At 42.5% G+C, this 21,357-nt stretch overlaps 1 protein-coding gene across 2 annotated transcripts in view; it reads left to right on the forward strand.

Annotated features, from left to right (window-relative positions):
* GCAT (glycine C-acetyltransferase) overlaps window positions 1–21,357 on the forward strand; it is a 93,716-nt gene that overhangs the window by 6,503 nt on the left and 65,856 nt on the right. For both annotated transcript variants that reach the window (XM_075833635.1, XM_075833634.1), the window contains exon 2: window positions 20,469–20,599. In XM_075833635.1, the coding sequence (XP_075689750.1) occupies window positions 20,469–20,599 (131 nt within the window). The remainder of the gene's footprint in view (window positions 1–20,468; window positions 20,600–21,357) is intronic.

A 21,357-nucleotide genomic window follows, 5' to 3' on the forward strand; every position in this document is an offset into this window, starting at 1 on the left:
TGCGACCTTCGTGGTATTCACGCACCCATTGACTTCAATGGGTGCGTGATGCGCAAAAAACGCACGATTATAGAACATGTCGTGAGTTTTACGCAACGCACTCGCGCTGCGCAAAATTCACGCATCGTCTGCACTGCCCCATAGAGTAATATAGGTGCGTACGACACGCGTGGAAAGCACGCGCGTCGCACGTGCGTATATTACGCTCGTGTAAATGAGGCCTAAAAAATATGCAACATTTCTACAACAGAAAGGGCATGCGGAAGATTTGAAAATCTGCAGCATTCCCACAATCCGCAGGAGATATTTTACTCTGTGTATCAGGTTTGATAAAACCCCATTCACTAACATTGTGCTGTACTTTGTTGTGGAATTTCAGTACTGATTTCGCAACTAGAATTCCAGAACAAGCACGCGATGTGATAATTCACCCCTTAATATGGATCCAGGTGTGATTTTTGTTGGATATATTTGTATGCCATTGATGTTAACCCCTTTCCGACATTTGTGGTAGCTATACATCATGGAAAGCCAGTGCTTCCCGCAAAATGTCGTATACTTACGATAAATAGATGGCACCGGCTCAAGAGCGGTGTCCGTTCCATCATCCCCGGGTGTCAGCTGTATGTTACAGCTGACATCCTGCTGTAATGGCTGGGAACGAAATTAGCTCAGATCCCTGCCATTAACCCCTTAAATGCAGCGGTCAAATTCGATCGCTGCATTTAAGGTGTTTGCAGCTCATCGGCACCCCAGCAATGAAATTGCCGTGGTGTCGGTGCCTGCAATGGCAACTGGAGGCCTAATACTGGAATCCCGGTCTGCCTAGTACGGAAGCCTTCCAGGCCCCGCCCGCATTATGCTGTATGGGGCAGCCATTTGGCATTATACAGTGTGGGAAGCTTTATGGGGGCATTATACTGTAGGAGGCACTATGGGAGTATGATACTGTGTGGGCTAAGCATGGTGTGTATAGGCGGGGTTAGAGGCTGAGGCTCTGTCACCAGTTTATAAGTGCCCTATCTTCTACCTAAGGTGATAGGCACTGTAATGTAGATAACATTTTTGTTTTGTTTAAAGACATTCATTTTTGACAACGTTATGACTATTTTTCGTTTTATGCCAATTTCTTCTAAATGCCCAACTGTGCGTGTTTTTTCTTTTGTGCTATTGGAGGTTGTAAAGAGAAGTGTATGACACTGACCAATCAGCGTCATACACTTCATTCATGTTCAGCTGTTCTCACAGCACAGCGTGATCTCGCGAGATCACGCTGTGCTGTCACATACTGCCTCGTTAACGTGTCAGGAGAATGAAAAGACATCGCCTCCAGCCAGTTGGGTATTTAGAAGAAATTCGCATAAAACGAAAAACAGTCATAACTCTGTCAAAAACAAACTTAAAAAAAAACAAAACTTATCTACATTACAGCGCCTATCACCTTAAGTAGGAGAGAGGGCACTTTAAAGAGGCTCTGTTACCAGTTTATAAGTTGTTGCTTTTTTTTTTTCACGATACTTGAAAGTTGCGAGGCATGACTAAACACATAGGTTCCCTAGCTATCAGGGTTAACCCCTTAATGACTGGGCCTGAAAAGACCTTAAAGGGGTTGTCCGATATAACAGAATATTTTTAATAACACCATTAAATCATTTAAGTTAAAAAAATAAATACATTTGTAATATACTTACGTTTTCCAAAGTGGCCCCGTTTCCAGATCCTGCCATCGGGAACTTGATTGTTGACCTCTCTCTCTGCTCCGGCTCTGCTGCTTTGTTGATCTTGAATTCTTGCCGGGTACACGACACGTCACTTGTGACGTGGTGTGTATCGGCTTGTTCTGTTGTAACGCGCATGCGCGGCTCCTGCTGTTATCTCGAGAACAGCAGGAACTGCGAGAACAGCAGTGACAGCGCATGCGCGTTACTGCATGTGAAGCAGAAGAAGCCGATCTACACCACGTGACAAGTGACGTGTCGTGTACCATCCGAGGTCTCGCTGGTGCGAGACCATGTGATCGGGATACGACACGACAGTGGAGGCGGCTGAAAAGGTGACGTCAGAGCTCAAGTGACCAGAAGGAAGAAGCAGCCAGAGGCGGAGAACAGAAGCAAGATTGCACAGGTAAGTATATTATGCAATTTTTAATATGTGTAATGTATTTCTAACTGTACTTAAAAAAAATAATCTCGGACAACCCCTTTAATGACCAGCTAAATTTTTCTGTTTTTGCCTCTCTGCCTTTCAGCAGCCATAACTTTTTTTTTTTTTTCCCATTGACATGGCTGTATGAAGCCTTGTTTTATGCGAGAGAAATAGTATTATTTTTTTTCCCCGCAGTTTGGGGGTAAAAAAAAATTATGAATATAGGAAAAAATGATTCTCGCCATGGTTTTCCTTTATTTTTTTATCCCGTTCACGTTTCATGCTATATAACCTGAAGAATTACAGTTATTAGTCATGTAGATACCTAATATGTGTTGGTTTTTGATTTTTATGTAATGTGGGTGCAATAAAATATATTTTATGCAAAATGACTTTTTTTGGGACTTTTATTTATTATTTTGTGACTTTTTAAAAAAAATTCCATTAAGGGATAACTTTATTTCTAACTTTATTTATTACTTATAATGTATTTGCATATTCCTGTATGCTGATGCGTTACACTGTGTCACTATGACACGGGCTGCTGTTAGGGCAGCACATAGTGTGACCGAACAGCAGGCAAACGGAACAGACAGCCCTGGGGTCCTTTGTAGATCCCCAGGGCTGACTGCAGAGGGATTCCCCGGTGTGTGATCGCATCACCGGAATCCTGGTGATGTGATGAAAGACGGGAATTCCCATTGATCATTCCGCGGTCACGGATTGCGGCAATCAATGGGTTAAACAGCTGGGGCTGGAATGTTTTCTGACCCCAGATGTGTTTAGGAGACTGCTCTAAGATCATGAGCTTAAGTTACAGCTCCTGCTTAGAGGATGAGCGCTCACACGGGCGACCATCAGCCTCCTCTAAAGCGACGCCAAAAGATGTCGTTGTAGATTGGGGACCAGCACCGCCTGACGTCAAAAGACGGGCGGTCGGGAAGGAGTTAAAGGCCTACTGCCTAGCACAAAAAAAACAATAAAATCAGTGGCGGATTAAGTAGACCATGGGCCCTGGGCTGTTACCCAAGCTTGGGCCCCCCTTCCTCACCGCCGCCCTGCCGCGCCGTAACTATTTTTAACACTACCTTTTTGGGCAAGCATTAACAGTGTTACGATTTCCCTTGTCACAGCGCGGTGTCCCTACATACTGACCGTATCACACTGTGCAGGGACACAACCTCCTGACAAGGGGAATTGTCTATCAGTCTTGGACTGCAGAAAGACTTTTTGTGAAATACAAGGATTCCTATAATAAAAGTGTCAGGAGAGGTGACAGATTCTCTATAAATCTAGTGACTCACAGGTGACGACGTCTCAGATTCTAGTAGTTTTTTTCCTCTTTTCTTCTCCATCCGGTCCAGCGCTCATGACGACTTCTCCCGGCCATGACTCATTTCTGCAGAATTTGGCACTCAGACGTCTCCTCACTTTTCCAACATTTCCACACCTATAAACGAAAATAAAGTTATCATGGTGCCACATACTGTGCCCCTAAATATAATGGCACCAAACACTGCGTGCCTGAATATAATAATACCACACACTGTAAAACACCACATATACACACAGCCCCCTGTACATAGTGCCACACACAGCCCCCTGTACATAGTGCCACACACACCCCCATAGATATCGCCATACACAGCCCCCTCTATATATCACACACCCCCCCCCCCCGTAGAGAGCGTTACACACAGCCCCCTATAGATAGTGCCATACAGCCCCCCTGTAGAGAGCGCCACACAGCCCTCCCCCTCTTGTAAATAGCACCAAAAAGCCCCCCTATAAAGAGCGCCACACACATACCACTGTGGATAGCACTACACAGCCCCCTTGTATACAATAGTGGCACACAGCGCTCCCCCTTGTATATAGTGGCACACAGCGCTCCCCCTTGTATATAGTGGCACACAGCGCTCCCCCTTGTATATAGTGGCACACAGCGCTCCCCCTTGTATATAGTGCCACAAGGTTATGTACACATTTAAAAACTTTATATCATAAATTTAAAAAATATTTTCACTTTTTGAGATACAGCTGCTTTGTATCCTGTATCCGTCAGGTCAGCAGGAGGATCCACCTCAAATCTATCACATCTAAGATTATAATTTAGCGCAGGGCCCGTTTCACTGATCCCGTCAGTCCTGCTGACCTGACGGATACAGGATACAAAGCAGCTGTATCTCAAAAAGTGAAAATATTTTTTAATAAAACGGAATTACAAAGTTGCACCAAACACACATTTTTATAAAAAAAAAAAAAAACTATGTGATTTTTGCGACGTTTTTTCCGTAGACATTGCAGGTTTCGTTTTTTATCGTTTTTATACACACCTTTTTTGCTATTTTAGAATTTTTATTCATAAAGTTTGAAAATAATAGTAAAAAAATAAGCTTTTTTACGTTTCAGCTATTTTTTTTGGTAATAACATAGTTTTACCCTAAAATAGACCTGTTATTTGTGATCGTCATTGTTTACTGTAAATTTTTATATATTACATGTCTATATTAGGGTAATTGGGTCAGTGCTAGCGTTACAACAATGATTGGCGGGGGGAACGTTTTTTTGGGGGGTGGGTATTTTATGTGTATTTATTATTTCAATTTTTTTTCACTTTACTTTACTATTTTTTTATTATGTTCTGTTCCTCAAAGGTCAAAAAAGACCTTTGGGGAACTTTATATATATTTTTTCTTTCTTTTACACCATGTTTTTTCACTGTAACTGGAGCTGCACAGCAGCCCCAGTTACAGGGGAAATCAGCCCTCTCATAGTGACGATTGTCACTAATAGGGCTGTGCTGGGTCTAGTAAGACCCAGCAGCAGTCTGCCTGTCGGCACCCGGCGATCATGTGACCAGTCACATGATCACCGGGAGGAATAGAGACCGCGCCGCCGCTGCTGTCTCTATTCCTATACACAGCGTTCAAAGACATCGGAGAAGACAGAAGCAGCGAAAGCTGCTTCTGTCTTCTCCTCAGGGTCCCCGGCAGTCACTGACAGCCGGAGACCCGACATTCAGCTGCCCGATCGCGCGGGCAGCAAGTTAAAACCCGAGCCGTAGAAAGTCTATGGCTCTGGTTTTAAGGACCCGTCCCTGACCGCTGGCCGTAAAAATACAGCCAGCGGTCGGGAACCAGTTGGGCAGGAGGATAAGCCAACTAACCTCAGCCCCGGTGACCGCCCGGCTCTTCTCTTCTCTTGCAGCTTTGGAGCAACAGAACAGCCGTCCGTTGCTGTTCTGTTACTCAATGGCGCACTTGTCTGGGAGGCGTGTCCTACCCCTTTCCCGGCCAATTCCCTGCTCCTCCCCTCCTCATCTTCGGAAGTTAGCAGCGCTAGCGCGCTGAATAGGTTTGGAAGATGTGCGGTTCGGGCTGCCATGGGCCCCCTGGGAGCCTCGGGCCCCGGGCGGCCGCATGGATCGCCCATATGATAATCCGCCACTGAATAAAACAATCCATAGTTGTGTGTAATGCTGTGAAGCAATACTTTATGCACAGGCCACGAGATAAATGATGTCCTTTTTTTTGTCTTTTTTTTTTGTCTTTTTTTATCCCCCCCCCCCCCTTTTGGTACACACTCCGCACCTTTTCAGTTTGGGGAGTTTTGCTGGGAAAGTGTTGTCCTGGTATAATATGGGTGCCCTCGCTTCTAGCAGATATGTTTGGGCCCTCCCCTTCCTGGTTCCCTAATTTTAGGGCCTTGATAAATCGACTCTTGAAGCAGAAGAAATGCTCCCCATGTGTCTGGACTACTGCATATATATTTCCTGACTTATTGGAGCCTGAACTAATTTTATTTTTTCATAGACGTCGTGATATGAGGGCAGCTATTTTGTGGGACGAGCTGTAGTTATTATCGGTACCATTTTGGGGTACATGCGACTTTTTGATCACTTTTTATCCTATTTTTTGGGAGGCAAGGTGACCAAAAAACAGCAATTCTGGCGTTTTCTTTATACAGCGTTCACCATAAAGTTAGAAATTACATGTTAACTTTATTCTGCGGGTCAGTACCATTCTGGGGATACTAAATTTATAGCACTTTAATTTTATTGTGCAAAAAGTTGTAAAACATAAAGGAGTAAAAAATATAGCGTGATTAACCCAATATTTAAACAAAAACTATAGAATGACCCTGATAGCTGGCGGGCAATAAACATTAAAGGAAGGACTATTGTGCTAGGGCACACAAACACCCGAGTTCCCAGCTATCAAATAGATGTATAGAATGAAACTAAAATGTAACCTTTATTAGTATGACTTAAAAGGATTCAAATTAGGACATACAACACATACATTTTAAAGTAGCCAGTGTTGGCTAGCAGGATGTGATAAGTGAAGGAGTGTGACCGCATTAAATGGAGTGAGTGCAAAGATGCATTAATATGGCAATCAGCTGCTGTGGTACGCTGTGCCAATGACCATTAACTGAGAGATTTACAGTAAAACTGCTAGCCCAACAAAGAAATTAAAAGCACAGAAGCCCCCCACCCCCCGACATGGTTCGCTAGGAGTACAATGGGGCTAATGATGGCGTACACAAGGTTTTCTTCTCGCAAGACCATGAAATAACGTATGACAAAGGTGTGGCCCTATGTTGAACCAATAGAAATGCCTAAGAAGGGGCGCGCCCCCGTCTCGTGTGATGGATGTGTGTGCTGTCCAATCAAAGGGACAAGAGGTACATCCAATCAAGGAGCTCATATGGTGCATGCGCACAGCAATGAAAACCGCTATCCGACGAGCAAAGAAAAGAAGTCTTTGCGGTCACGCTTCTCCACTTACCACATCCTGCTAGCTAACACTGGCTACTTTTAAATTTGTGTTGTATGTCTTAATTGGAATCCTTTTTAGTCATACTAATAAAAGTAAAATTTTAGTTTTAATTCTATACACCTATTTGATAGCTGGGAACTTGGGTGTTTGTGTGCCCTGGCACAATAGTCCTCCCTGTAGATAGTGCCACACCTTCCTTTTTACAAAAGTGTCACTTTTCTTAAGCCGTTTCGAAACACCATATGACCTACTGGTAAAAGTGACCACTTTCCACATTCTGTTATTTTTTTCCCGTGTACGGCGATACCAAATATATAGGGCACATCATAGGAGTCCATTTTGGCTTTTGGAGGCCTTTTTACGCCAGAGCTGATTTTAGGGAACCACACTATATTTGCCGTGGTACTGCAGGTCATTTTGACAAGTATAAATGTCCTGCTAATATTCATCTAGGGGTATAGTGAGTATTTTTAATAGGTGGAAAGAAATAAAAAAATATTTTTTTCCAGAAAATACAGTATTGCTGCATTTTTACAGTGAAACATTATCCAATAAGTAACCCTCCCTTTTGGTTCTCCCTAATCCAATAAGCAACCCTCCCTTTTGGTTCTCCCTACAAAAACAGTGTGAAAGTAAATGAGTTAATAATATGGGCAATATCACGGTCTTTGCCTTCATAGATTCTAAAGGCAGATGTGTAGCCTGTACCGCTCTCACAGAGCTGGTAGATTTTAACCCCATATTTTGCTCTCTTTGAGGGGATGTACTGGCGGAATGAGAGCCTGCCTTTGTAACTCATCAGCGATTCATCCATCGCTAGGTTTTTTTCGGGGTTGTATATCGGAATAAATAACTCCTCCAAATTTTTTATCAGGGGCCTTATTTTATACAGGCGGTCACGGCCTGGATCACTACCGGGGGGGCCTGGTAATTGTCATTAAAATGAAGGAAGCGCATTAGCACCTCATATCTGCTTCTGGTCATAACGGATGGAAAAATAGGTGTGGCATGTATAGGGCTTGTTGCCCAATATGACCGGATTGAGGGCTTTTTCACTAACCCCATGTTGAGGATGAGCCCCAAAAATGTTTAAGTTCGCCAGTATTTGTGGGGTGCCACTCCTTTGCATTGGAGGACTTTGGCTTTTCAGCAAAGAATTGGCGAGCATACAGATTGGTTTGGTTGACAACCAGCTCCAATAGTTCATCTGTAATGAATATTTTAAAAAAAATCGAGGGCTGTAAAATTTTCCACATTAATATTTATCGCTGGTGTGGCAATAAATTCTGGGATATTAGGGGAAAATAACTCTGTGGGTACCCACCCAATATATTCTGGGGGAATAGAGTGGGCCGTGTTTTGTGGTACTTCTGCGACATGCCCTGTTCTTGTGCACTCTGCAGCGACACTTGAATTGCAGAAAGCGTATCACTGTCGTCGCTATCACTGGTAGACAACATTTCTACCTCGGACGCGGTTTCTGTATCACTTTCATCAGAGTCAGAAATTAACATGGCGTATGCCTCTTCCACCGTGAACCTTCTATGGGCCATTGTAATTACACACATGTAAGACAAAGACTATAACCAGATGCACACGCAGACAAATTTTATTCTTTTTTTTCTTGACTTTTTTTTTTTTTTCCCAGACAAAAATACACTAACGTCACAAAAGCACGCTCGACAAAAAACTGCTGTCGAACAAACACGTAGACTATAAAACTTTTTTTTTTTTTTTTTGCACAAATAAAATACACAGACGTCACACACGTACGCTACCAAAAAAACCTAGGCTAACCCTAGGCTAACTCTAGAATAGAACCTAGAATAACCCTAGACTTAACCCTAAGGGCACGTTCACATGTGGCGGAATTCTGCTGTGGAATTCTGCTGTGGACAGTCCGATGTGGACTGTCTCCAGCGTCCGTTTCTTACATTTGTTTCAATACATTTTTAGGCAAGTTAGTTCAGACGTTGCGGAAAACTCCGCTGCGAACCATAGGCTGCGGTGCAGAATTTTCCCTCCGCAGCATGCACTGTCCGTGGCGGAGAAGAAGTGGAATTTCACTGCGGATTATAGCCTTTGCAATGCAAAAACTGAAATCTGTGGCAAGAACCTCTGTCTTTTCTACAACGTATGAATTACCTGTCAAATATGCAAATGTTGGTGCAGATTCGTTGCGTAATTGCCCCAAATCTGCACCAACATTTGCAGCGGAAAAACTCTGCCACGTGTGAACGTGCCCTAAGGATAACCCTAGCCTAGGTATACAATTGAACTTTATATAAAGTTTATATATTAGATTTATTGTAATTTTGTGTCTTTGGTGTCAGAGTAAAATTCTTTCTCTGTCTCTTGTCATACAGAGAGTGTGAGGAGAGACAGAGAGACAGGTAGGAGAAACACTTTGTTTTTCATTTTGTGATCACTGTGAATGGTTCTCACAGTGATCACATGAACGGAGACCACTGTTATTGGTCTCCGATCATCACTCTGAAGCCAAGGCTGTTGCTAATAGCCTTGGCTTCAGAAGCAGATTACCCGATGACCAGGAAAACCGCTCCGATGCGGCTCCCTCCCAAACCACTCAGATGCGGCACTTGCTATTGAGTGCCACATCTGAGGGGTTAAAACTGATCGGAGACCACTGCTAGTGGTCTCCGATCGTTGCCCTGAAGCCCGAGGCTGTTACTAACAGCCCGGTCTTCAGGAGATCCCCGAGATAACTGCTCCGAAGCGGCCCCCTCCCTCACAAACCACTCAGATGCGGCCGGCACTCGCTATTGAGTGCTGCATCTGAGAGGTTAAATACGATCAGAGACCACTGTTAGTGGTCTCCGATCGTTGCCCTGAAGCCCAAGGCTATTACCAGCAGCCCGGACTTCAGGAGATCCCCCCCCCCCCCCCCCGAAACCGCTCCGATGCGGCCCCTTCCCTCCCAAACCACTCAGATGCGGCACTTGCTATTCAGCACTGCATCTGAGGGGTTAAAAATGATCGGAGACCACTGCTGTTACTAACAGCCCGGTCTTCAAGAGATCCGAGCACGATGGCAGAAAAGTTCTTCTGAAGTGCCGACATGAAAAGCCGACACTTCAGAAGAACTACCCTAAACGACCGACATAAAAACACTATACTAAGGGGTTAAATACTAATTGTTTAACTGAAGAAAATAAAAATAATTTCTAGCGACACATTCCCTTTAACCCCTTCCCGCAATTTCACGTACAGTTACGTGATGGGAGATGGTGTTTTCCCGCAACTCCACGTAACTGTACGTGAAACAGATGGAGCTAAGCCAGCAACATCATTTCCGAGTGACAGCTGTATGTTACAGCTGGCACCCTGCGGTATCTGCCAGGACCGGAGCTAGCCTCCGATCCGACCGATTAACCCCTCACATGCTGCGTTCAATAGAGATCGCAGCATGTGAGGAGTTTATAGCCACCGGCACCCCAGCAACGTGATGGCTGGGTTTCCGGTGGCTGCAAAGGCGATCGGAGGGCTAATACTTACCTCCCGTTCTGCCAGTAACGGAATCCTCCTATGCCCCGTCGTCGGCGGGGCCCAGGAGGCTTCCGGTACCATCGGCAAGATAGTGCCGGCTCAGAAGCTGAGCCGGCGTCATCAGCAGTGGGTGCCCGCTGTATGTTTCAGCGGACACCCTGATCTATCGGCAGGAACCGGAGCTAGCTCCGATTCCTGCCATTAACCCCTTCAATGCAGCGATTCAATGCAATCGCTGCATCAAAGTGGTTTGTATGAAATCGGCAGCCCTGCCATGCGATGTCGAGACTGGCGACTGTTACTATGGCAACAGGATGCCTAACAATGGCTGCCTAACAATGGCTTCCTATCTGCCATTACGAAAGCCGATTAGGCCCCGCCCGGAGGCGGTGCCTGATCGGCTTGCTGTTAGTGAACAACTGACAGTTCTAATACATTGCACTACATAGGTAGTGCAATGTATTAGAACATCAAACAAACAGTTGGACCTTCAAGTCCCCTAGTGGGACTAAAGAAAAGTGTAAAAAAAGTAAAAATAAAAGTTGTGAAAAATACAATAAAAGTTTCAAATAATAACACAAAACACAATCGCCCTTTTTCCCTTAAGTCATATTTTTTATTGAAAAAAATAATAAACCATACATATTTAGTATCGCTGCGACCGTAACGACCTGAAGCATAAAAATATTATGTTAGTTATTTCCGCACAGTGAACGCCGTAAAAAAAAAACAAAAAAATACTGACATAATTGCTATTTTTTTGGTCATTTTGTCTTCCAAAAATTGAAATAAGTGATAAAAAAGTCGCATGTACCCAAAAATGGTTTCTATAAAAACTATAACTCGTCTCGCTAAAAACAAGCCCTCATACAGCTCCGTCGACGAAAAATTTGAAACCGTTATGGCTCTCACAATTTGGCGACAGAAAAAATCCATTCTCTTTACAAAAGTTATTTTATTGTGCAAAAAGTTGTAAAACATAAAAAGTGCTATAAATTAGGTATCACCGGAATCGGACTGACCTGCAGAATAAAGGTAACATGTAATTTATTACGCATGGTGAACGCTGTATAAAAAGAATTAAAAAAAATATGCCAGAATTGCTGTTTTTTTTTGCCACCTTGAATCCCAAAAAAAAGTGATCAAAAAGTCACATGTACCCCAAAATGGTACCAATAAAAACTACAGCTCGTCCCGCAAAAAAAACAGCCATCATACCACTACGTATATGAAAAAATAAAATTAGTTAAGGCTCCAATAAGCCAGGAAATAAAAATATGCAGTTGTGCCGGCCCGATGGGAACATTTCTTCTGTTTCAAGTGGCGAATTATCAAGGCCCCTAAAATTAGGGAACCAGGAAGGGGAGGGCCCAAACATATCTGCTGGAAGGGTACCCGTATTATACCAGGACAACGCTTCCCAGCAAAATTCCTCAAACTGCAAAAATCCAGAGTGTGGACCAAAAGGGGAATAAGTAAAGACCATTTATTAGTGCGACACCAGCCTGTGCAGAAAGGATTGTGTCACAGCGTAACACACATCTATGGATTATTTTATAGTTTGTTTTTTTTACCCCCATTATTATACCACCTGACTATGCCCCTTATATACTCCGCCCGGCATACATGTACCCCCACATTATAAACTTAAACACCAGTAAGACTCAAAATAAAACTACTACAAGCAAAATCCACGCTCCAAAAGCCAAATGGCGCTACCTCCCTTCTGAACCCTACAGTGTGCCCAAACAGCAGTTTACTTCCACATATATGGCATCGCCATACCCGGGAGAACCCTTTTAACAATTTTTGGGGTGTGTCTCCAGTGGCACAAGCTGGGCGACCACATATTGGCATATCTATGGAAAAAATCCCATTTTCACTCTGCAACATCGAGTGCACACCAATTTCTGCCAATCGCCTGTGGGGTTAATATGCACACTACACCCCTAGGTGAATACCTTGAGGGGTGTAGTTTCCAAAATGGGGTCACTTCTGGGGGGGATCCACTGTCTTGGTCCCACAGGGACTTTGCAAATGCGACATAGTGCCCAGAAACCAATCCAGCAACATCTGTACTCCAAAAGCCAAGTGGTTCTCCTTCCCTTCTGAGCCCTACTCTGTGCCCAAACAGCAGTTTATGACCACATATGTGGTATTGCCATACACAGAAGTTGCTTTACAAGTTTTGAGGTGCTTTTTTTTCATTTATTTGTTGAGAAAATTAAACATTTTCAGCTAAAACTACGTCTTAATTGAAGAAAAAGGATTTTTTTTATTTTCACTGCCCAATTCTAATAGTCTATGAAACATCTGTGGGGTCAAAATGCTCACTACACCCCTAGATGGATTCTTCAAGGGGTGTAGTTTCGTGAATCGAATCACTTTTGGGGAGTTTCCACTGTACTGGTACCTTAGGAGCTTTGCAAAAGTGACATGGTGTCAAGAAACAAATCCAGCAAAATCTGCTCCAATTGGCACATCTTCTCTTCTGATCCTTGCCACGTGCCCAAACAGCAGTTTATGACCACAAATGGGGTATTGCTGTACTCCAGAGAAGTTGCTTTACAAATTTTGGGGGTCTTTTATTCCTTTATTGGTTGAGAAAATGAAAAATTTTGCGCTAAAGCTACGTCTTATTGGAAAAAAGGATTCATTTTTTATCTTCACTGCCCAATTCTAATAAAATCTATGAAACCCCTGTGGGTTCAAAATGCTCACTAGACCACTAGATGGATTCTTCAAGGGGTGTAGTTTCCTAAATGGAGTCACTTTTTTGGTGTTTTCACTGTTTTGGTCCCTTAGGGGCTTTGCAAATGTGACGTGGTCTCCGCAAACCATTGATGCTAAATTTGAGCTCCGAAAGCCAAATGGCGCTCTTTCCCTTCTAAGCCCTGCCGTGTGTCCAAACAGCCTTTTATGACCACATGCGGGGAATTGTTTTACTCGGGAGAAATTGCTTTACAAAAGTAGTGGTGCATTTTCTCCTTTTTAGTCCTTGTGGAAATTAGAAAAAAATTAGCTAAACCTACATTTTCTTTGAAAGAATGTAGATTTTCATTTTCACGGCCTACTTCCAATAATTTCTGCAAAAAACCTGCGGGGTCAAAATGCTCACTATACCCCTAGATAATTTCCTCAAGGGGTACAGTTTCCAAAATGGGGTCACTTTTGGGGGCTTTCCACTGTTTTGGCGCCGCAAGAGCCTTTCAGCCCCGACATGGTGCCTAAAATATTTTCTAATAAAAAGAAGGCCCCAAAATCCTCTAGGTGTTCCTTTTGTTTAGGAGGCCTGTGCTTCAGTCAATAAGTGCACTAGGGCCACATGTGGGGTATTTCTAAAAACTGCAGAATCTGGGCAATAGATAGTGAGTTGTGTTTCTCTGGTAAAACTTTCTGTGTTACAAAAAAAATAGATAAAATGAATTTCTGCAAAAAAAAAAAAATTTGAAAATTTCACATCCACTTTGCCTTAATTCCTGTGAAACATCTAAAGGGTTAAAAAAACGTTCTAAATGATGTTTTGAATACTTTGAGGGGGTGACGTTTTTAAAATGTGACTTATCGAGGGTTTCTAATATATAAGGCCCTAAAATCCACTTCACAACTGAACTGGTCCCTGTAAAAATAGCCTTTTGAAATTTTCTTGGAAATGTGAGAAATTGTTGCTAAAGTTCTAAGCCTTGTGATGTCATAGAAAAATAAAAGGATGTTCTAAAAACAATGGCAATCTAAAGTAGACATATGGGTGATGTTAATTGGCAACAATTTTGTGTGGTATTACTATCTGTCTTACAAGCAGATACATATAAATTTCGAAAAAGGCAAATTTTTGCAATTTTTCGCAAAATTTTGGTGTTTTTCACAATTAAATACTTAATGTATCGAGCAAATTTTGCCAGCAACATAAAGTCCAATATGTCACGAGAAAACAATCTCAGAATCGCTTGGATAGGTAAAAGCATTCCGAAGTTATTACCACATAAAGTGAAACATGTCAGATTTGAAAAAATGTACTGTGTCCTGAAGGCCAAAACAGGCTGTGTCCTTAAGGGGTTAAAGTGTATTTTTACAAATGCCAGAAGTCTTGCAAGCAAAATGGGGGAGTTGGAGGCCTTGGTACTGGAAGATCATATAGATATAGTTGGTGTTGCTGAAACATGGCCAAAGTCTTCTCATGACTGGGCTGTAAACCTACAGGGTTTTACACTGTTTCGGAAAGACAGGGCAAATCGGAAAGGCGGTGGTGTATGTCTGTATGTGAGATGTGATATGAAGGCGAGTGTGAAAGAGACAATAGTGGGTGACTATTGTGAGGAGGTTGAAACCTTGTGGGTGGAATTAAAAAGGGAGGTAAACACTGAAAAAATTACTTTTGGTGCAATCTATAGACCCCCCCCCCCCAATATAGCTGAGGAGATGGAAGGTCAGCTATATAAACAGATGGAGCAGGTTGCACAGGTGGTACTGTAGTGATAATGGGAGATTTTAATTACCGGGATATTAATTGGTGTCATGGTTCGGCTTCAACTGCAAAGGGGAGACATTTCCTCAACCTGTTGCAGGAATATTTTATGGGCCAGTTTGTGGAAGACCCGACTAGAGGTGAAGCTCCATTTCCAATAATGCAGATCTTGTTGGGAATGTCAATGTTCGTGAAAACCTTGGTAACAGTGATCACAATATAGTTACATTTTACCTATACTGTAAAAAACAAATACAGGCTGGGAGGCCAAATACACTTAATTGTAAGGCTATGTTCACACGGGGTATTTTGCCGAGTTTTTTGACGCGGAAACCGCGTCGCAAAACTCGGCAGAAACGGCCTGAGAACGCCTCCCATTGATTTCAATGGGAGGCGTCGGCGTCTTTTTCCCGCGAGCAGTAAAACTTCCTCGCGGGAAAAAGAAGCGACATGCCCTATCTTCGGGCGCTTCCGCCTCCGACCTCCCATTGACTTCAATGGGAGGCAGGAGAAAGCGTATATCTCGCTGTTTTATGCCCGCGGCGCTCAATGGCCGCGGGCGAAAAACGGCGCTATAATTGCCGTGAAAATCGGCGTGCAGGGAGAGGAATATCTGCCTCAAAGTTCCAAACTGAATTTTGAGGCAGATATTCCTCCCCCAAAATACTCCGTGTGAACATAGCCTAAGAAGGCCAATTTCCCCAAGTTGAGGACTGCAATTCAGGCTATAGACTGGAAAGAACGAATGTCAAATAATGGTACAAATGATAAATGGGAGATTTTCAAATCTACTTTGGGTAATTATAGTGCAAAATTTATTCCTATAGGTAACAATTATAAACGACTAAAATTAAACCCCACATGGCTTACACCTTATGTAAAAAGGGCAACATATGACAAAAAAAGGGCATTTGAAAAATACAAATCTGAGGGTACAGCTCTAGCCTTTGTAAATTATAAAGAGCTTAATAAAATTTGTAAAAAGTTAATAAAATCAGCAAAAATTCTAAATGAAAGGCAGGTGGCTAAGGATAGTAAAACAAATCCCCAAAAATTCTTCAAGTATATAAATGCAAAAAAGCCAAGGTCTGAACATGTAGGACCCCTAGATAGTGGTAATGGGGAGTTCGTCACAGGGGATCAAGAGAAGGCAGAGTTACTAAATGGGTTCTTCAGCTCTGTATATACAACAGAAAAAGAGCAGCTGATGTAGCCGGTGCCAGTGCTGTTAATATATCAGCTGATAGGGCAGATGTGGTGCCTATTTTCAAAAAGAGCTCTAGGTCTTCCCCGGGTAATTATAGACCAGTAAGCTTAAAGAGGCTCTGTCACCACATTATAAGTGCCCTATCTCTTACATAAGGAGATCAGCGCTGTAATGTAGGTGACAGTAATGCTTTTTATTTAAAAAAAACTATCTGTTTTCACCACTTTATGAGCGATTTTAGATTTATGCTAATGAGTTGCTTAATGCCCAAGTGGGCGTATTTTTCCTTTAGACCAAGTGGGCGTTGTACAGAGGAGTGTATGACGCTGACCAATCAGCGTCATGCACTCCTCTCCATTCATTTAGTCAGCGCATAGGGATCCTTTTAGATCTCTATGTGCTCTCTTATGCTAACACATTAACAATACTGAAGTGTTTAGACAGTGAATAGACTTTCCACGGGATGTCTATTCACAATCTCTACACTTCGTTACTCTGTCTGTGGTAGTTACAGCAGAGGAAGCGTAATCTCGCTGTAACCTGTCATCTACAGCGTAATCTCGCGAGATTACGCTTCCTCTGCTGTAACTACCACAAACAGTAACGAAGTGCACAGATTGTGAATAGATATCCCGTGGAATGTCTATTCAATGTCTAAACACTTCAGTATCGATAATGTGTTAGTAAAAGACAGCACATAGAGATCTAAAATTATCCCTATGCGCTGTGTAAGTGAATGGAGAGGAGTGCATGATGCTGATTGGTCAGCGTCATACACTCCTCTGTACAACGCCCACTTGGTCTAAAGTAAAACACGCCCACTTGGGCATTAAGTAACTCATTAGCATAAATCTAAAATTGCTAATAAAGTGGTGAAAACAGATTGTTTTTTTAAATAAAAATCACTGCTGTGCCCTACATTATAGCGCCCATCTCCTTATGTAGGAGATAGGGCACTTATAATGTGGTGACAGAGCCTCTTTAACATCCATTGTGGGGAAAAATGTTTGAGGGGCTATTTAGGAACTTTATACGGAATTATGTGACAAAAAATAGTATTTGAAGTGACAGCCCGCACGGTTTTACTAAGGACAGGCTGTCAAAGCAACCTGGTTTGTTTTTATGAAGAGGTTAGCAGAAGCCTAGACAGAGGGGCCACTGTGGATATAGTGTTTTTGGACTTTGCAAAGGCATTTGACACTGTCCCTCATAGACGTCTAATGGATAAATTAAGGACTATAGGTTTAGAAAATATAGTTTGTAATTGGATTGAGAATTGGCTCAAGGACTGTATCCAGAGTTGTGGTCAATGATTCCTACTCTGAATGGTCACCAGTTATAAGTTGTGTACCCCAGAGTTCAGTGCTGGGACCACTATTATTCAACTTATTTATTAATGATATAGAGGTTGGGATAAATAGCACTATTTCTCTTTTTGCAGATGACCCCAAGCTACGAAGTAATGTTCAGTCTATGGAAGATGTTCGTAAATTGCAATCCGATTTGAACACACTAAGTGTTTGGGCATCCACTTGGCAAATTAAATTTAATGTGGATAAATGTAAAGTTATGCATCTGTGTACCAACAACCTGCAACCTGCATGCATCATATGTCCTAGGGGGAGCTACACTGGGTGGGTCACTTGTTGAGAAGGATCTGGGTGTACTTGTAAATCATAAACTAAATAACAGCATGCAATGTCAATCAGCTGCTTCAAAGGCCAGTAAGACATTGTCGTGTATTAAAAGAGGCATGGACTCACAGGACAGGGTTGTAATATTACCACTTTACAAAGCATTAGTGAGGCCTCATCTAGAATTTGCAGTTCAGTTCTGGCCTCCAGTTCATAGAAAGGATGCCCTGGAGTTGCAAAAAAAAAATACAAGAAAGAGCAACGAAACTAATAAGGGGCATGGAGAATCTAAGTTATGGGGAAAGATTAAAAGAATTAAACCTATTTAGCTTTGAAAAAAGTCGACTAAGGGGGGGACATGATTCACTTCTAGAAATATTTTATTGGCACGTACAAAAAATATGGTAAAATCCTGTTCCATGTAAAACAACCTAAAAAAAAAAAGGGGGCACTCCCTCCGTCTGGAGAAAAAAAGGTTCAACCTGCAGAGGCGACAAGCCTTTACAGTGAGAACTGTGAATTTATGGAATAGTCTACCGCAGGAGCTGGTAACAGCAGGGACAGTAGATGACTTTAAAAAAGGCTTCGATAATTTCCTAGAACAAAAATGATAAGCTCCTATGTGTGGAAATTTTTACCTTCCCTTTTCCCATCCCTTGGTTAAAGAGGCTCTGTCACCAGATTTTGCAACCCCTATCTGCTATTGCAGCAGATAGGCGCTGCAATGTAGATTACAGTAACGTTTTTATTTTTAAAAAAACGAGCATTTTTGGCCAAGTTATGACCATTTTCGTATTTATGCAAATGAGGCTTGCAAAAGTACAACTGGGCGTGTTGAAAAGTAAAAGTACAACTGGGCGTGTATTATGTGCGTACATCGGGGCGTTTTTACTTCTTTTACTAGCTGGGCGTTCTGACGAGAAGTATCATCCACTTCTCTTCGGAACGCCCAGCTTCTGGCAGTGCAGCACTGTGACGTCACTCACAGGTCCTGCATCGTGTCGGCACCAGAGGCTACACTTGATTCTGCAGCAGCATCGGCGTTTGCAGGTAAGTAGCTACATCGACTTACCTGCAAACGCCGATGCTGCTGCAGAATCATCTGTAGCCTCTGGTGCCGACACGATGCAGGACCTGTGAGTGACGTCACAGTGCTGCACTGCCAGAAGCTGGGCGTTGTGAAGAGAAGTGGATGATACTTCTATACACAACGCCCAGCTAGTAAAAGTAGTAAACACGCCCCGATGTACGCACATAATACACGCCCAGTTGTACTTTTACTTTTCAACACGCCCAGTTGTACTTTTGCAAGCCTCATTTGCATAAATACGAAAATGGTCATAACTTGGCCAAAAATGCTCGTTTTTTAAAAATAAAAACGTTACTGTAATCTACATTGCAGCGCCGATCTGCTGCAATAGCAGATAGGGGTTGCAAAATCTGGTGACAGAGCCTCTTTAAACTTGATGGACATGTCTTTTTTCAACCGTACGAACTATGTAACTATAGGAGTAAGAAAACACCTTTGGGGGATTTTACTATTTTATGTATTTGTCATATACTATACCTTTGCTCTGTTGCTGGGGCATTGTCACTGTCTATATTATTTACACTTCACTTATATAACAATGCGTGTATAACATCAGAAGAAAAATGTCTTCATCTTTCCAGGGTTCCTGGTCACTCGAGCAACTGGCATAAACCTGCACCATAAATGTAAAATGACATGAGTTTATTCACCCGGGCTGTCCTTAAGTGGTAAATAAAGGAATCTATTCAATACCCATTAGGCACTATTACAACAGGCCTGGAGTACCCGCTTTACAGCCCCTCTGTAATGACTGGGTAAGGAGACAGACAGGTGAGCCCTAATCTTCCCGCCACTCAGTCCCTGCCTACTTGCATGACCCGTCTTAGGCGACGGCGTACAACTGGGCGACTGTCCCTACGCTCAATACGTGCACGAGAGACAAACAGACAAGGGTACACAAGCTAAGGGAAATGGGGCAGTTGCCCACGGCAATACCGTGAGCAGCAAGAGTAGTGAAAGAGCCAAGTCAAACGAGGAGTGTACGAGGTACCAAACACAGAGCAGGAGCGTAGTCAGTAAAGCCAGGGTCAAAATGAAGCTGAGGTCAATAGTAATAGCTGGAACAGCAGAGCCAGGAAACAAGAGAGAATCACAGGCAAAGACCAGAAGCAAATTAAGATATACATAGACCGAGGGCGGGAGCTAAAACTGTCTGGCCAGGCTGTGATAGGTCCTCCCACTCCTCAGCCTACCAGCCTGAGTGGAAGCTGATCGAGTCACTCTAACAGACCTACGAGCAGATGCAGACTGATTAACCACGGGCGTCGACACAGAAGCTGTGTCTGGCAGATCCTTTACACCCTCAGCCGGAGTTCGTGGGTGCAGTTCACTGCTCCCGGTTTCTCTCTATTAAGGACGTGCGGGCAGTGCTTGAGGAGAAGATATCTGTCACACAGGAGCTCTCCTCCAGTCAGTGGTACCCTGTGTATTAGCTCCTTATAGGAGTCTAATAGATGCCTGTATTTAAAGTGGCACAGTCTCTTATTAGAAGAGGAAAAGCATAAGGTAAATACTATAGATTACAATTATTTTTTTCGTTTGTTCCATAGTAACTTGACTATAGTAGCGATGTTCTATAATTTATTACAAAATATTTTCACTACTCTAAATCTTCTTTTTTTTTTTTTTTTTTTAGGCATCTTAAATTTTTGTGCCAATAACTACCTGGGTCTGTCCAGCCACCCTGAGGTAATTCGTGCTGGACGTGAAGCACTGGAAGAATATGGGGCTGGGTTGAGCTCTGTAAGATTTATCTGTGGCACCCAGGTAAGTGCACTGAATGAACAAGGTCATTTTATTAATATTATATTTTACATTGGGTCCTGTAGAGTTGCGATGAGAAATGCTGGGTGAGATTTATCAAAACTAGTACAAAAGAAAAGTTGCTTATCAAAAAAACACTTACGTTGCTCCTTTAATTTTCCAAAGGGGCTTTGGAAAATGAGAGCTAGAATATGATTGTTCTTTTTGATACTTTTTGATACTTTTTGATACTTTTCCTGTGTGTATATATGTGTGTATGTATGTATATATATATATGTGTGTGTATATGTATATATATATATATATATATATATATAATCTTTTTAAATCTACTTCATGTAAAAAAAGCAAAAGATCCAGCGAAGCTATGATGTTTACTTACATGGTATGGCGCCACCTGGTGTTCAAGGTGTATACCAGTGTGGACGTCCACCTAATGAGCTAAGTGTTGGTGTGCACACATGCTCAGTCACACTATTCACAGACAGATCTCTGCATTATAATCCTCTGTTCACTGCAGAGCAGCCCAAAAAAAAAACTTTCTGCCCTGCTTGTCAGGGAAGTAGCAGGGCCTCTGAAGTTGCATTTGCAGTATAGTTAAGGAGGGACGAAGAGAGGGAAAAAAAGATGATAAAAATATTTTATTTCTAGAAACCCTGCAAATTACTTTATAACCGCTATTAACAGCAATTCTGGACTTTTTGTTATGAAAATTATTAATGAAATGGCAATGTTCTTGTAACTTAGAATATATTCTTTTT

This window comes from Rhinoderma darwinii, chromosome 7 (assembly GCF_050947455.1).
Source record: "Rhinoderma darwinii isolate aRhiDar2 chromosome 7, aRhiDar2.hap1, whole genome shotgun sequence".
Classification (NCBI taxonomy): domain Eukaryota; kingdom Metazoa; phylum Chordata; class Amphibia; order Anura; family Rhinodermatidae; genus Rhinoderma; species Rhinoderma darwinii.